Source organism: Biomphalaria glabrata, chromosome 7 (genome assembly GCF_947242115.1).
Source record: "Biomphalaria glabrata chromosome 7, xgBioGlab47.1, whole genome shotgun sequence".
Lineage (NCBI taxonomy): Eukaryota > Metazoa > Mollusca > Gastropoda > Planorbidae > Biomphalaria > Biomphalaria glabrata.
In genome coordinates, this window is record NC_074717.1 from 8,598,969 (window position 1) to 8,616,846 (window position 17,878).

General features: G+C 37.7%; 1 protein-coding gene across 1 annotated transcript; it reads right to left on the reverse strand.

The window, feature by feature from the left end:
• Window positions 1-1,479: 1,479 nt before the first annotated feature.
• LOC106073187 (uncharacterized) lies at window positions 1,480-12,357 on the reverse strand. The gene is made up of 7 exons (XM_056036947.1): window positions 12,196-12,357; window positions 11,159-11,250; window positions 8,309-8,374; window positions 6,901-7,012; window positions 5,628-5,687; window positions 4,040-4,187; window positions 1,480-1,752 (listed from the first exon to the last, which is right to left on the reverse strand). The coding sequence occupies exons 1-7, from the start codon at window positions 12,245-12,247 to the stop codon at window positions 1,578-1,580; spliced, it is 705 nt and encodes a 234-aa protein (XP_055892922.1). The 5' UTR covers window positions 12,248-12,357; the 3' UTR covers window positions 1,480-1,577.
• Between the last annotated feature and the right edge of the window lie 5,521 nt (window positions 12,358-17,878).

The window sequence follows — 17,878 nt, forward strand, 5'->3', positions numbered from 1 at the left end:
CTTCAAAATCGACACTGGCAACTGGGAAGAGGTGGCACTGGACAGATCCACATGGAGAGAGAGCATAAAGGAAGGGTCACAGATTGCAGATGTCATACACAACAGAAGCAGAAAGAAGGGTGAAAATGCAATGGCGCCTGGTGATTTTATATGCCCAACCTGTGATCGCAGCTGTGTATCAAGGATTGGCCTCTTTAGTCACACAAGAAGTTGCAAAGGGAAAAGATCGTCTCACGAGACGTAAAATGCCACAGAATATATATATATATATATATATATATATATATATATATATAAATAAATTCGTAAAAATATCGTGTGATTGGAGACTTGAACTACTGACCTTCAGTTCTTAAGTCTGATGCTCTGAATATTGTTATACAAAGGAAATTACATACAAAAAGTTTCAGTAGCATTTTGCGTCTCGAGAGACGATAATTTCTCTTTGCAACCTCTTGTGTGACTAAAGAGGCTAATCCTTGATACACAAGTGCTTAAAAACCATAGCATAAAACAACAACAAAATACTGCCTACAGCGAGAATTTTTTGGATTTTTTTAGTTTTAAATCTGTACTTCAAGTTTATGTTACAGACGATACAGAAGAGTGTAGTAATAAAATAGTACTTAGATGCCAAATAGAAATGTATAGAATTAAAATTAGGTCTATACGCTGGATGGAGAAAACAGGAAGTGCTAATTAAATATATTGGTCGAAATTGCGAATAAAGAATCTTTTTTTGGTAAATTTAATCGCTGCGTTTTCGATCGTGTAAAGCGCTTAGTTGTTAAAGGCACACGGAAAGCAGTAACTGGTTAAATTTTCGTATTTTTTTCGTCCACTGCAAGTGGGAGAATTATTGACTTGTCTGTCAAGTAAAATTATTTTTCTTACCATGTTTGATGTTAAAAAAAATAGTTAGTAATCTAATTAACTAATTGGTTATTTAAAAAACAAACAAACTAATTCTTGTTTAGTCAGGCACAATAAATATTTGTGCTAAGTTTCAACTTGATCCGAGAATGAATATTGGAGAAATAACGTGTTCAAACTTTTTGCCAGACATAGTTGATATAAGCTTTGGAGTAAGGAAAAAATAAGATTAAATTACGAGTATTCTAATTCTTTCTTCATAAATATGACATGCTTTAAGATTTATTTGTATTATCAAGTGAATTTATATTTTATATAGAAGCTGTAGAAGATGGCAGGGATCTCCACACATCCACAAACCTGCCCTCAGCCTCCGCTTACTTAAATCCGGCACTAGTTTAAAGTTATTTTTAAAAAAAGGAACGTGACCTACATTGCCTGTCACCCCACTAGAATAGATTGATATGAAGGGAAAAACAGTTTTATTTATTGAATAGTGACAATTTGTGTCTTTTATTTATGCAAACTGCAAAAAAAAAAATGGAGGATCATTAGATAAACATATTCAACAATACAATAAGATTTTAAAGATTTCAACGAAGACAGTTTTTTAAAATTTAAAACAAGTTTATTAAGACATTTACAACTTGAGCCAGAAGTAGGATTTGCGCCTTGTCAGTGACTAACGCAGGGACTGCCGCATTTCAGAATTGCACCAATGTATTATGGGCCGGTCTGTTTGGTTTGTTGCACCCGTCACCATGACAACAGAAGGTGCAATCAAGGCTCGGTAGATTAGGGAAAGAGGTGCTCATGCACTGAGTATTCTGGGAGGTGAGGTCCCACCAGTAGGTGCGGCAGAACTCCTCAGTGGCACATCTGGAAAAAAAAAAGCATTACATTAATCTTTCGTGTGTCTCTATTTACTTAATAATTATTACGTAATGCCTATATACAGAACTTCTATTGGGAGGGGTGCGGGGTGGTCAAAGAGTTTGCTGGCTACATACTAATCACTTTACAGTAACTTGCAGGCAGGATCCAAACCCACGCCAAGTAAGGAGGTATGGTCGTACTGCAGGTTAAGAGACAGGTAAATATAGTATGTATTGATGAATGTAGTTAATGTGTTGTATTTGTATTTTAAAGGGAATCTTCTATGCTGTTGTTTTTTTTAATGTGAGTTATATACATAATTAAATTCTGCGTAAAAAAAGTTGTACTAATAAACATTATACCATTTCTTATTTACATGCTTAGAAACCCTTTTATTTCATTAATTAAACAGTAAATTCTTCACATCTAAAAAAAAAAAAAGGATAACATGAAATTTTGTTTCTAGCCGTTGCCTACGTCACTCCCCTCTAGATCTAACCTAGGCCATGCGTTATAAAAGACCCCAAAACTCCCCTGCAGCATCACAACCTGTGGGCAGCTTAGGCCTATAGCTCGTTGCCACGGTCTACAGACCTGTTGTGACGTTGCAGGTCAGTGTCCAGGCCTTCTGTAAGGACTGGTCTTGATCTAACCGATCACATCGCCTCGGCATCTTCGTAATAAATTAACTAAAAATAATACATAACATAAAATAAATAATAGTCATTAATTAATGCTAATTAAACCGCATATTTATCCAAAATTGTCAAAACCATTGGAATCTCTCTTTCACCAAACTAATCACAGGTCGATATTATAAATCAATCAACGGGAAAAAAAACGTAACTTCTAAAGTAAAAGCTCACTCTCTCTCTCACTCTCTCTCTCTCTCTCTCTCTCTCTCTCAATCTCTCTCTCTCTCTCTTAATTCATTATCCTATCTCCTTTTATACTGCCACCAAAAACTATTGCCATTTGACCACGATATTACATGAGTTTGTATTATCCTAGGTCAGTTTCTCAAATATCAAGTACAAAAAGTCTAAATTATGTGTATATAAATCTTTTTTAAAAATACAGTTTATCTAAGGGAAATGACTGCAAATAAATCACTGCCGTATATCCTAATACTGCAGAAATAAGCACCTTTCTTACATATATAACAAAATTAATTAATTAATTACTCTAATTGATTTAACTAATAAGTATTTTTTTTATTAATTCATGTATTATTATCAAATAAAAAAAAAAGTGTGTGTAAATTCAACTTGATCCGACAATGGGTGTGGGAGAAATAACGTGCATAGAAATTCTTTTTAGCGCCTCCGAAAGGAAAAAAGACGCTATTAGTTTTGTGTGGCCTGTCTGTCCGTCCGTCCTGACGTCCGTCCCGTTTAGATCTCATAAACTAGAAGAGAAAATGACAATCGAACATCATGATATCTTAGACCATTCAAAGTTCTGATGCAACGGCTACTTTTTTTCTTTTCTGAAAGCGAAAAATCTAATTTTTAAAATCACTTTTTTCATAAAAATACACCACTTTTAACACTATTCAGTGACAAACACGGGGAGATTGCTATTTACTATGTTATTAACAAATTTATGCAAACGGTTTAATATTTTTTTGTCAAATAATTTGTTTTTTCAATTGTATAGTTAAGTTAAAGTAAGTTCTGTCATACTAACTAGATCTACTACATTTACACAAAAAATGTTTACTATCTTTTTAAAAAAAAAATCTATTTAGTATGCATATAAGTTGGACAGAATTTTAAACAACAATTAATAAGTAGTTTTTTCATATTATCGTATGAACTGTAACGGTACATCCGAAATAAAGGCTTTAGAACACTTAACCAAAGGGGGAGAAAATTATTTTTTTTTTTTTACGGAAATGTTTTTTTTGTTTTGGATTTGAATAAGAGATTGACACTTTATAAAACAATTAGATCAATTAGATATTCATTTAGTTCAGGTTTACATGTAACTTCTCATTCACTTTCATCTATCCTTTGGTCTGCTGGACCGCTGGGACACCACACAGGATATGTTAAACTTGTTCTTCATTTTTCTCTGTCATTTATCTTGGATGGAATTTCATTCTGATGTTCTTTCTGAAAATATTGAAACCTGCTTTTTCACCTGCCTGGATGGACCACTCCGGTGGCCGATTTCGAGTTTGTGTTTCCACACAAACTGTCTTTGTAACCTTTTCTTTTTTCTTTTGCTTGTTTACTTATAACGATACTTTTAAATGTCTTAGTAAAGTTCCTATATGACTGCTTACCCTTTTTGAACCTTGTGTCCGTGTGCGTCTTGTTCATACTTAGACACGCAGTATGGGTGTGTGTGTGAGCACTGGATAGGGCTCAGGTATGGCAGCCCTGACACGTCACACGGCTCGGTGTCACAGACTATGCACTTGCTGACAGTAGCTGACAGATAAAAATATAAAATAAAGAGTTAGAATTCGCATTTGTTATTATCTTTGATGCTGCACTAACGAGGTAGCCTTATAAAGCACTAGAACCGCAGCATACACAAAGTTACATAGTTTCTTCTTTAATCATGGAATCGACTCAGCCTTGACAATGTTGATACATATTCCTTCACCGGTGGGGTGGGACCTCTGTTGGGTGGGCGGAATCTTGCAGCGCTCACTCGGATCCTAAGATGGGCGCTGACGTATTTAAAAAAAAATACTTCTGGAGAGCATTAGGGGAAAAGGTCACGTGATTATCGGAGGGCAATTAGGCCTGAAGAAGTAATCACTCTGCTACAGTCATGCTAGTAATGTGAACCCGTAGGTCATAGTAATTACTTTTGTATTACAAACCAGCAGCCTTAGTTTTCGCTTACTTGTTTGTTTTTTGCCAATATAAATGTTTGGCTTTAAGTTTAACTTTGCGTGGCCGTGTGGTAAAGCACTTGGTTTCTGCACCGAGAAATCTCGAATAAGAGTCCCAATCAATAGTTTAAGAGTCCATCTTAATTGGTGATGGGACAAAGAAATACGACTGATCGTTGTGCTGACCACAAGACACCCTCTTCAACCATTGGCCTTAGAAACAGATAAGCTTTACATCTCCAAAATGGACTGGACCATACAAACATATACCTAAGCTTTACAATCTCCTAAATGGACAAGACAGCATGAAAGTGGAGCTCTATTTCTCTTACTAAGATATTTTCACATTAGTATTTTTTATTAGCTCTGTAATAGAGTGGAAATAGATCTAAACGAAGCCTCTTTAGGCCTTGTGTCGCCTACAAGACACGATTTAACATAAGAAGTCTAACTCACTGCAGTCCACAGTGGATCAATGAAACATTTCTCATCCTTTTACTAGGGCCGGCCTTAGGTATGTGGAGGCCCTAGGTAAAGTGAATAGGGAGTGACCAAAGTGAAGTGCATAGGATGACCGCAAGTGAATGAGAAAAACAAATAAAAAAATAAGACCGAAAATAGGACTGAATAATAAACCATCTAAATATAATTCAACAAATAAGACGATAGCTTAATGTTTTTCATGGACGATTCATGATCACCAGTCTAGAAGTAACGTCACAACGTATTACCTACAGAAAGAAACAATGGTCTTCTAAAATATATAGTCTAACCTTTTCCCCTAGATGGCTTCCGGTTGTCCGCGCATAATAGGCAAATAGGACTTACTAGGACTTACTAATGTGGTAACCTTAGCATCAAATGTTTTTCAACTAATCTACCCTGCTATGACTCTTGCGGGTAAAAAGCAAAATAAAAAAAAAAGTATAACAAAGCGATGTAGATCTGAACTTTGCACTGATCAATCGATAAATGAGAAAATTATAAATTATTGTAGGCCTATAGCCTATGGCGTCAGTATACTCACTGTGAGGCTGAGTTGAGTGCACATTCGGAGCATTGGTGGGATGGCGAGTTGTAAATATCGCTAAGGAAATAGAAACACAATTTTGAATGAAATGTACTACGGTGATAAAGTGATTACGTCATTTAAGTAGATTTACAGCACTTAAAAATAGCCATTTAGAGGTGAAATAAGCAAAGTCAATTAACTTACTTTCTGATATCCTGCCGCCTCGCAAGAGTTTTTGGTCTTCGGGAAACCGGTTGTATTCAGGAGGTGGATCTTGGTCTCAAGCTGATTTGTCTGGCCAGAAAGACCGTAGTTTTTGAAAGACGGCTCATGCTTTTCATTTTTCTTGAACTGCTTAGGCCAAGTAGTATTTGTCTTCTATAGATTACTTCCCATTGACCACGTATGATAACCCAAGTCTCAAAAGATTACTTCCCTTAGAACAAGTAGTCCAAGTATCCATAGATGACTTCTTTTTGACGAAGTAGTCCAAGTCTCCAAAGATGACTCCTCTTTGAAGAAGTCCAAGTCTCCAAAGATGACTCCTCTTTGACGAAGTCCAAGTCTCCAAAGATGACTCCTCTTTGACGAAGTCCAAGTCTCCAAAGATGACTTCTCTTTGACGAAGTCCAAGTCTCCAAAGATGACTTCTCTTTGACGAAGTAGTCCAAGTCTCCAAAGATGACTTCTCTTTGACGAAGTAGTCCAAGTCTCCAAGTCTCCAAAGATGACTTCTCTTTGACGAAGTCCAAGTCTCCAAAGATGACTTCTCTTTGACGAAGTAGTCCAAGTCTCCAAAGATGACTTCTCTTTGACGAAGTAGTCCAAGTCTCCAAAGATGACTTCTCTTTGACGAAGTAGTCCAAGTCTTCAAAGATGATTTCCCTTTGACGAAGTAGTCCAAGTCTTCAAAGATGACTTCCCTATGACGGAGTAGTCCAAGTATTCAAAGATTACTTCCCTTACACCAAGTTGTCCAAGTCTTCAAAGATGATTTCCATTAGACGAAACAGTCCAAGTCTCAAATAGATTACTTTTCTTTGAACAAGTAGTCCAAGTCTCCAAAGATTACTTCCCTTATACCAAGTTGTCCAAGTCTCGAAAGATTTCTTCCCTTATACCAAGTTGTCCAAGTCTCCAAAGATTACTTCCTTATAAGGAGCTCTATGGTCCATGAGCATTGCTCTGTCTAGACTTACACTAACTAGAGAACAGAATTCCCTCTCCATGAAACAGACATCTAGGGTCTATGTGGAATGGTTCTGTAGAAACTAAAGCTGCCACTTACTTGAGAAGAGGTTTCGTCTCTCCACTTCACAAGCATGGGGTCCAGTACAGCAGTAGGTGCACATCTCGTTCGTGTTGATGCTACAAGGATGAGACTCTCGGTTGATGCATTGCTGCAATTGGAAACACAATCTTGTGATCAACTTTTCTTCTATCAAATGAACAGACTGCTTTAGAATTGTCTATAGTATAAGAGCCTTGGCATGCTACCCTGCCTCATAGTGGCGCCCGGGTGGAAACGATTTGTAAGAGGAAACGATTAGGCTAAAGTGTAGCAAAACAAGACTCCCGTGGGGATGCCTAAGGTGGTGCGAGAGCATTCTCATTGCACTGTGAGGAGTTGTAAAAAAGCTCCCACAACCTTGTCACAATCCAGGCGCTGTTCCTCAAGGGGCCGTTACATAAATGGTGTGCCCCGCACAGTTAGCCTGGTATAGAAAAGGAAAATGGCAGGGGTCTTAGTGTACGCGGCCTCTTGCCGTGAGTCTGACCCACCCACCAGTGTACACTGTTCTCATACAGGCAGGTGAGAGGGAGCTCTTGTTCACTTTTGCTGGCCTAGAGTTCCAAGAGCCGAAGGCTCAACTCTACCTGACAGTTTTAAGAAGAAGAAGATAGTATAAGAGACCTGTATCTTGCAAAGGAGAAAAACTAGAGCTAGACTACAATATATATATGTATTTTATAAAACATTTCGTAAAATCAAAGTACTTACCACTTCAACTAGTACATTTAATGAAGTACCCCTTTCAGATCTCTGGGCAGATTGTGTAGAGGTTATCTCTTTTATGGCTACAGTTAACGAGGATGTCACTTAGCCAGCACAACGACCAACAGCATTTACCGTCCCCAACGCAAGTCAGGTATGTATTAGAATTAGAATTGTCGGAATCAGGTGCGTCCTAAAAATTCTAACGCTAGTCAAATGTATGACTGGTAGTGAGGTATACACTTCGGACAGCCATCACAATGGTCCCAGGTTCAAGCCCTGCCCACTTCCATTCCTTGCCGCCCGACAGGAGATTTAGGTTACGACGTAATATTCGTCATTTCTGAAGGCACAAATGCAACAACCCTTAAGTAGATGTCATGACATTTGATCAAACTATGACAACACGTAAGTAAATGTTATGACACTTGGTCAAACTATGACAACACTTAAAGAGATGTTATAACACTTGGTCAAACTATGACAACACTTCTATGACGAGGTCTCGGACACAGAGTCTCAGATGTAGCTTGAATTTATAGAATTAGAATATTAGTGTGTTTTAGAATGTTACTGTGAAGTTTAAAAAAATATCATTTGAAGTCTTAGAATGTCATTGTGAAGTCTTAGAATGTCAATGTGAAGTTTTAGAATGTCAATGTGAAGTTCTAGAAGGTCACTGTTAGTAGAAGATACTTACGTTTGAAGTTTGACACGAGTAGGACAACCTGTTCGATTCAGCCAGGTGAATATGAAGCTCACAAATCTGGACAGAGAAATGAAAAGTAATAGAATCAACGAAAGAAGAAGAAGTCACAGATAGAATAACAAAGTCACAGATAGAATAACAAAGTCACAGATAGAATAATAAAGTCACAGATAGAATAACAAAGTCACAGATAGAATAACAAAGTCACAGATAGAATAACAAAGACACAGATAGAATAACAAAGTCACAGATAGAATAACAAAGTCACAGATAGAATAACAAAGTCACAGAATAACAAAGTCACAGAATAACAAAGTCAGAGATAGAATAACAAAGTCAGAGATAGAATAACAAAGTCACAGAATAACAAAGTCACAGAATAACAAAGTCACAGATAGAATAACAAAGTCACAGATAGAATAACAAAGTCACAGATAGAATAACAAAGTCACAGATAGAATAACAAAGTCACAGATAGAATAACAAAGTCACAGAATAACAAAGTCACAGATAGAATAACAAAGTCACAGATAGAATAACAAAGTCACAGATAGAATAACAAAGACACAGATAGAATAACAAAGTCACAGATAGAATAACAAAGTCACAGATAGAACAACAAAGTCACAGATAGAATAACAAAGACACAGATAGAATAACAAAGACACAGATAGAATAACAAAGTCACAGATAGAATAACAAAGTCACAGATAGAATAACAAAGTCACAGATAGAATAACAAAGTCACAGATAGAATAACAAAGACACAGATAGAATAACAAAGTCACAGATAGAATAACAAAGTCACAGATAGAATAACAAAGTCACAGAATAACAAAGTCAGAGATAGAATAACAAAGTCACAGATAGAATAACAAAGTCACAGATAGAACAACAAAGTCACAGAATAACAAAGTCAGAGATAGAATAACAAAGTCAGAGATAGAATAACAAAGTCACAGATAGAATAACAAAGTCCCAGATAGAATAACAAAGTCACAGATAGAATAACAAAGTCACAGATAGAATAACAAAGTCACAGAATAACAAAGTCACAGATAGAATAACAAAGTCACAGATAGAATAACAAAGTCAGAGATAGAATAACAAAGTCACAGAATAACAAAGTCACAGATAGAATAACAAAGTCACAGATAGAATAACAAAGTCAGAGATATAATAACAAAGTCACAGATAGAATAACAAAGTCACAGATAGAATAACAAAGTCACAGATAGAATAACAAGCTAAGAGAGAAATAGAGAGAGAGAGAGGCAGAGAGAGAGAGGCAGAGAGAGCTAAGAGAGAGACAGAGAGTGGCAGATATAGATAGAGTGAGAAAGAGCGAGAGAGACAGAAAGAAACAGAGAGAGAGAGAGAGATATAGTGAGATACAGTGAGAGTCAAAGTCACAGATAGAATAACAAAGTCAGAGATAGAATAACAAAGTCACAGATAGAATAACAAAGTCACAGATAGAATAACAAAGTCACAGATAGAATAACAAAGTCACAGATAGAATAACAAAGTCACAGATAGAATAACAAAGTCAGAGGTAGAATAACAAAGTCACAGATAGAATAACAAAGTCACAGATAGAATAACAAAGTCACAGATAGAATAACAAAGTCACAGATAGAATAACAAAGTCACAGAATAACAAAGTCAGAGATAGAATAACAAAGTCACACACAGAATAACAAAGTCACAGATAGAACAACAAAGTCACAGAATAACAAAGTCAGAGATAGAATAACAAAGTCAGAGATAGAATAACAAAGTCACAGATAGAATAACAAAGACACAGATAGAACAACAAAGTCAGAGATAGAATAACAAAGTCACAGATAGAATAACAAAGTCACAGATAGAATAACAAAGTCACAGATAGAATAACAAAGTCACAGATAGAATAACAAAGTCACAGATAGAATAACAAAGTCACAGATAGAATAACAAAGTCAGAGATAGAATAACAAAGTCACAGATATAATAACAAAGTCACAGATATAATAACAAAGTCACAGATAGAATAACAAAGTCACAGATAGAATAACAAAGTCACAGATAGAATAACAGTCAGAGGAAACATATAGAAAGTCTGGGAGAACGGAATGCCAATAATAGTTAGATCAAGGAAAGAAAAGAGAGAGAGAAACAGAGAATGAGAAGCAGAGAGAGAGAGAGAGAGAGAGAGATAGAGAGAGAGACAGAGAGAGAGGCAGAGAGAGAGAGATAAAGAGAGAGAGAGGCAGAGAGAGCTAAGAGAGAGATAGAGAGAGAGACAGAGAGAGAGGCGGAGAGAGATAAAGAGAGAGACAGAGAGAGAGGCAGAGAGAGAGACAGAGAGAGACAGAGAGAAAGACAGAGAGAGAGAAAGAGAGAGAGAGGCAGAGAGAAAGACAGAGAGAGAGAGAAAGAGAGAGGCAGAGAAAGCTAAGAGAGAAATAGAGAGAGAGAGAGGCAGAGAGAGAGAGGTAGAGAGAGCTAAGAGAGAGACAGAGAGTGGCAGAGAGAGATAGAGTGAGAAAGAGCGAGAGAGACAGAAAGAAACAGAGAGAGAGAGAGATATAGTGAGATACAGTGAGAGACAGAGATAGATAGTGCTTATAAACATGGAAGGTTCTCGATACTAGTGATGGAGGAAATGAAAAAGAGAATGTGGGAGATTTAAAATAAGAGACGGATAAGAGAAAGTTAGAAAATAAAGTTATAAATGGAAAAAGAAAAAAAAAGAGAAGGAGAAAGTTAGACAGAGAAGAGAAATAGAAAATAAGAGAAGAATAAATTGAAGAGAAAATTAGAGAGAGAGGGGGAGAAAGATGGAAATGGAAGACTTACGTCATGATTGGCATTGGAGCAGTGTTGGACACCTGTACAGGAATTTGGGTCGAAAGGATCTGAACATACTGGACAGTTGATCAGGCCGTTTACTGGATACAATGAATAAAAAAATATGGCCAGGATAATTATGTCACTTGGTCGTTTAAAAGGACAAAATGTATTCAAAGAACGAAATGGTAGAAACTGTCTGACATTGTGAAGCAGAAAGGCTTCTCTGATTGGAATCTATTTTTCATGATTATCACACTGTTCATAGATGCGCGGTGGTTGAGCGGTAAAGCGCTTGACTTCCGAACCGGTGGTTTGGGTTCAAATCCTGGGATTCGTATTTCGGGATCTTCGGCCGCCTCAGAGTCCACCCAGTTCTAATGGGTTGGGGAAAGTCAATATTAGTTGGTAAAGTAAAGGCGGATGGTCGTTGTGCTTACCACATGACACCCTCGTTAACCGTAGGCCAAGGAAACAGATGACATCATCTGCCCTATCGACCACAATGTCTGAAAGGGGAACTTTACTTTTTAACACTGTTCATAGTGTCACTTCATTAAGACTTACTTTTAAAGAAAACTCTCTTGGATGACCAGTTGCACTATAACGGTTGCATCTAATCAGTTGCGCCAAAAAGGGTCTCTAGAATTTTAAGTAGCAAAAATAACAGGGTCTTCTAATTTGATGAATAGAACTCTAATCAGCGCTAAAAAAAAGTGAACGCCATATCTCTGAATCTCGTAAAACTCATTTTACTTTAAGGGTCAGGTTGTAAAACAATAACAGATATCAAGCGCCGCTGCAATATCATGGAGGCCCATACGAGAAAAGCCCAAAATAAAGACATCTTCGTATAACTTTGCGTCACACTTTCATTGATGGCCTTAGGGAAGCGGTGGGAAGAGGCTTAGGACATTGCCAGTGTCAGATCTTTATGGAGACAGCTTGCCGCCCAATGCGCCGAACGGCGCGGGAAGATTTAAGTCTAAGTCGTAAAACAAAAACAAAACAAACAAAAAAAAAACAACTTAGGTAAGTCTAATTACCTGTAGTCAACGTCAACACAGAAATAAAAACAAAGATTTTGAAAGGAAACATTGTATTAGTGCTGGTTATTTAGCCGAATAAACTTAATGCAGCACAAAATTAGCCTTATTGTGTTCAGTTTTCTGTAATTAATTTTTTTTTTACCAAACTTAATATTGATTTTCTTATCTTGCACTAACCTTGTTGGTAGTTATTGATAGAAAGATTAGCAAACAAAATAACAAAGGGTGATTCTATTTTCGCACCAACTCGTAGGCGGCCCATGTGGGTCAGTGGTTTTGGTAATCAAACAAATGCCTTTTATTTTATTGTTACAAGGATTTCTACGCCTGCTCTCAACCTTCTCGGTTTTCAAAATCAGCGTCACTATCCAGTCCCCGTTCCTCAAGGGGCCGTTACATAAACGACGTGTCTATATGAAGTGATTACTTTAGTTGAAGCTAATGGAAAAATAAAACAGTGACTTATCTGTATGACAACATCAGTCTACAAAAAAATTGGTCGTGCTATTTGTAACGAATATTTTTTTTTATGTCGGAGTAATACAAATTTTTTTACAGAGTAATCGAGTCTTATAAATTTAGTTGCTACTTCCTGCCTTGGCTTTAATTATTGCTACAGTTAGCAATTAGTTATATGTGTAGCTTTTAAGTAGCTTATTCCTTTTCATGGTTCTAAAATTATTGTCAAAATCAAAGGGGGAACAAGTTAAATCATTCCTAGTTAATTTTTGTTTAGCGTTATTTCATTCTTTTAGCATTCAATACGCTATGATGCTATCACTTATCTGGACCAGTTAGGAAACTGGGAAAAAAAGAGGGGGGGGGGGAAGGAATATCTGGGTGGATTTTATAGTAATTGTTTTTTAAAAGAACTGACAAAAAAGGGTCACGACCTTAATCCGAGCTCATGTCTCACGCCTCTTCAGGCAGACGTGCTAACCACTCTGCTTGTGAGGTACTTATAACTAGAGAAGAGTGTATACTTATATATTGTTTGTTTTGATTTACAGCGGCGACAGATAAAGAGGACTAATTCAGCTTATACCACCACCCCAGTCAAGTACAATTTCTTTCCCTTGTTCGAGATACAAAACAAAATAATTAATTACCAATTGTTAATTAACTAATTTGATTCGTGTTTTGTTAGGTAAATGAAATAAAAGAAAAGAAAAGCAAGGCCCACGACACTAGCTCCAGCTGGAATAACCTGCCCAGTGTGCGGCCGAACATTCCGGGCTCACATAGGTCTCACCAGCCACATGAGGAGGCATAAAACCCCAGTGCAAAGCCCTCAGCCCCCTGGATGACAAAGTGGTCATCATCGAACCACGATGGACGAACTATATAATAATTGTGCAAAATGCCAACTTGATCCAAGATTGGGTGTCGGAGAAATAACGTGAACAAACTTTTTAACAGACAGACAGAGTGAGTTGATATAAGCTTTGTAAAAATATTTTTAATCGCACAGATTTTTTGTTGTTGGTCTAGATCTATTACAAACTTAGCTACACGACTGATCCAAACTAATAGATCCAATTACACGTCGTATAACCTTTTTTTTTTAAATTGTATTTTTGTTTTTCTTATTTTCATTTCATTTAGTTTTTACAATACATCTGTTGAACTCATAACTTCGTGGAAACTATGTTGGCTTAAAAAAAACTTCTTGGTGGAACCTGGACATGTATCTTGAAAACGGCTCAAACCATTTTCCTTAAAATTTGACAGATCGTTGGGAAAAGACTTGTTGGCCGCACGGGGAATTTGACCGTTATAATTTTTTAAAGCATAAAAAGAAATAAACTTAAATTTGGCTAGAGAACTAGAAATGATGTCTCTTAAATTGACTTCTACGTCTTCGGGTATTTCCCCATGGAGGCATTATTGATTCAAGAGATTAATAAATTAATGTGCAGGAACTTTTGCGCACCATCTTCTAGGTCTAGGTCTAAATAATTCTTATTCGAATATTTTAAAGTTTAGTATATCTATGCAATGTCTCCGTAGGATCTTGAAACTCACATGGAAAGAAAAAGTGTGCAATACTGAGATCCTTGCGCGAACAGGTATTCCCAGCATCTTTACAGCCCTCATACAACGCCGCTTGCGCTGGCTTGGACATGTTCGCCGGATGGAGGACAATCGCAACACGAAAGTCATCCTCTACGGACAACTCGCGACAGGCTCAAGAAAAACTGGTCGCCTCCTCCTCCGTTACATAGGTGTAATAAAACGGGACCTCAAATCAGTGAACATCAATACTGACCATTGGGAAGACATAGCTCTAGGCCGCACCAGATGGAGAGAGACAGTGACAAAGAAAGCTATGGACAGTGAAAGAACATGGGTCTCAGCTCAGGAAGAAAAACGGACAATACTAAAAATGGCCAGCTGCTTTACCACCGATGCGAGATGAACCATAGTCGTTCTACGACTGAAGGAGGCCAACAAAACAAGTATATCTATACATTCACTTAACCAGGTTTCTTTCTAACCGGTGGGGGGGGGGGGTATTTTTCTCACTTACTGTATTTATTTCCTTAAGAATCTAAACTACCAGGTCTTAAAACAAAAAGTAAACAAGGGGCAGATCACTGCGACAAATGTAAAAAATGTGCCAATTTAACAATTTGGTTTTTGCAACGAAAAATAAATCTAGCTATCTAGGACTATCTCTTCACTGTAACTTAATACTAACATTACAATTCTGACCAAGGCGTACTGACAGACAAGGTCAATGAATGCACATTAAGAAGGTCATCTGAACTGGCCAGATATGATAAAAAAAAATTCCTTCTGCCCGATCCAGATAGATAAAAAAAAAGGTACAAGGTTACTTTGGACCTGGGCAAAGATTGGTAGTGTAAGAAAAAAAAACCACAAGGACACTGCGGTGTTCTTCAGGGGCGAATTCCTAACTTGTATGTCTGTATATAGTAAAAAAGCTTCCCCTTTCAGACCTTGCGATCTTTGGGGCAGACGGTGTTAAGGTCATCTGTTTCTTAGGCCAACGGTTAACGAGCAGGCTGTTATGTGGCTTATGTGTTTAACAACTTGACCACCGCGCTCCCATGTCTGTATATGGCTTTGTATATGGTCTAGGGCCGTGGGAGTTGTACGTTTTCTATGTGTGTATGTAATATATTGCTTAACATACACTGGGTCATCACTGGGATTGATAACAAAAAGTTAAAGGGCTAGGGAGGGGACAATTTCGATTCGGTTCAGGACATTCATCTGTCTAAAAACCAAAATAACTGGTCAGCTAATTGTTTTACATTTAAAAGAAAAAGAAGTAGAAAATGCAGTTACTTTTATATACCTTGTGTTTCATGGGGCAGATGATGCAAAATCCATCTGTTTATATGGCCGTTTGTTAACGAGAGTTGTCATGTGGCTAGCACAATGACCAAAAGCCTTTACATTCCCCAATGACAGGAGTTGGGCGGACTCGGTCGTCATTAAAATACAGAAATTCATAATGCATGTCTTCCACCAGGATTCGAACCAATCCATCACGTTCATATGTCTGTGAAAAGGAGAGGGATTGTTTTCAGTTTTTATTGCGTTAATTTTGCAATAATTAAACTATACGCTTATCTTCACGAATGAGGGGGGTGGTCGGGTGGCAAGAGTAAAAACCATTTTACTCCAGCACTCATTCTTACCTGTTCTATTGCCGAAAGAAGAGTTCAAGCCTCTGAGAGCAAATAATACAGAAATATGCAGGGTATCAGATACCAAGAATAGAAGACAAATAGGTTTGTACTTTTACAGGTCAACATTCTATCTGATCCGTACTCGACGCCACGAGAAAGGCAGAGCTGTTCGGTCATGTTGTCAAAAGTATTTCATTAAGGTAGAGTGGAGGGAGCACGAGCTAAAGGTCGTCCGACCAAGAAAAGATGACTGGAAAGTATGGACCGACCTCCGTCTTGATATCCCGCTAAGTACAGCTGCTGACCGGGAGAAGTGGAGGAATTGGGTTACGCGAACTGTCACAGCGCCCCCTATGAGGGAAGTCAAGGAACAGATGAGATGTATTGGGGAAAAGAAGCTACAACACATAAAATAAGTTTCAACTATCAGTAAATAGTATACTTATACAAATAAAAGAAAGAATGGAAGGGCAAGGGTAGGGCGGTACCAGCCTTTCTTTGGGTGTGCCAGCGGCACGCATTGTCACGACTTAAAACTACTTTCTCTTATCTGGTTCTTGTGATGGCCTTGAAAGATTGGAAGTTTAAAAAAAGTTAAACGCATTATATATATAACGCTTTATATTTATTTGTCATTAGCATTTATAGGCCAATATAAAATCCTGAAAAGGCGCTCGGTGGGAAGAGATGGGAGTACGCTGAGGCTCGGGGGGACCATCCACCAGGTGCCTGCCACTAACCCCAGTCCTCAGTACCATGACTCACCTGGTGTAATGAATACACAAGACTACTTAGAATACTATGAATCAATGGCGTCCATTTCGAAGACCTAGAGACGAGAGAGCATGGAAGACGAGATAGTTTGTACGACTGTAGATGCGATACAGGGTCTGAGGGTAGGCCAAAAGTTACTGTTACTAAAGCATTATTGGAAGTTAACTGTAACCCTACTTTTGACCCCCCCCCCCACCCTCCTGTATATTAATACAAATAATTGTATTAATAATATTAATGAAACAGATATTTTTGTTTATTGATATGGAGGTGTTCAGAGAGAGAGAGAGAGAGAGAGAGAGAGAGAGAGAGAGAGAGGAAAAGTGAGAAAAGAGCGACATAGAGAGAAGGAGAGAGAAAAACAGAGGGAGAAAGATAAATAGGGAGAGAGGGGCAGAGAGACAACAAATGAGAGAGGGAGAAAGAAAGATAAAGCGAGATATATAGCTGTGACTAGAGGGAGAAAGAGAGAGAAATAAGAAGAGAGAGGGAGAGAGACAACAAGTGAGAGAGGGAGAAAGAAAGATAAAGCGAGATATATAGCTGTGACTAGAGGGAGAAAGAGAGAGAAATAAGAAGAGAGAGGGAGAGAGACAACAAGTGAGAGAGGAAGAGAGAAAGATAAAGTGAGATATATAGCTGTGACTAGAGGGAGAAAGAGAGAGAAATAAGAAGAGAGAGGGAGAGAGACAACAAGTGAGAGAGGAAGAGAGAAAGATAAAGTGAGATATATAGCTGTGACTAGAGGGAGAAAGAGAGAGAAATAAGAAGAGAGAGGGAGAGAGACAACAAGTGAGAGAGGAAGAGAGAAAGATAAAGCGAGATATATAGCTGTGACTAGAGGGAGAAAGAGAGAGAAATAAGAAGAGAGAGGGAGAGAGACAACAAGTGAGAGAGGAAGAGAGAAAGATAAAGTGAGATATATAGCTGTGACTAGAGGGAGAAAGAGAGAGAAATAAGAAGAGAGAGGGAGAGAGACAACAAGTGAGAGAGGAAGAGAGAAAGATAAAGCGAGATATATAGCTGTGACTAGAGGGAGAAAGAGAGAGAAATAAGAAGAGAGAGGGAGAGAGACAACAAGTGAAAGAGGAAGAGAGAAAGATAAAGCGAGATATATAGCTGTGACTAGAGGGAGAAAGAGAGAGAAATAAGAAGAGAGAGGGAGAGAGACAACAAGTGAGAGAGGAAGAGAGAAAGATAAAGTGAGATATTGAGCTGTGAATAGAGGGAGAAAGAGTAAAGAG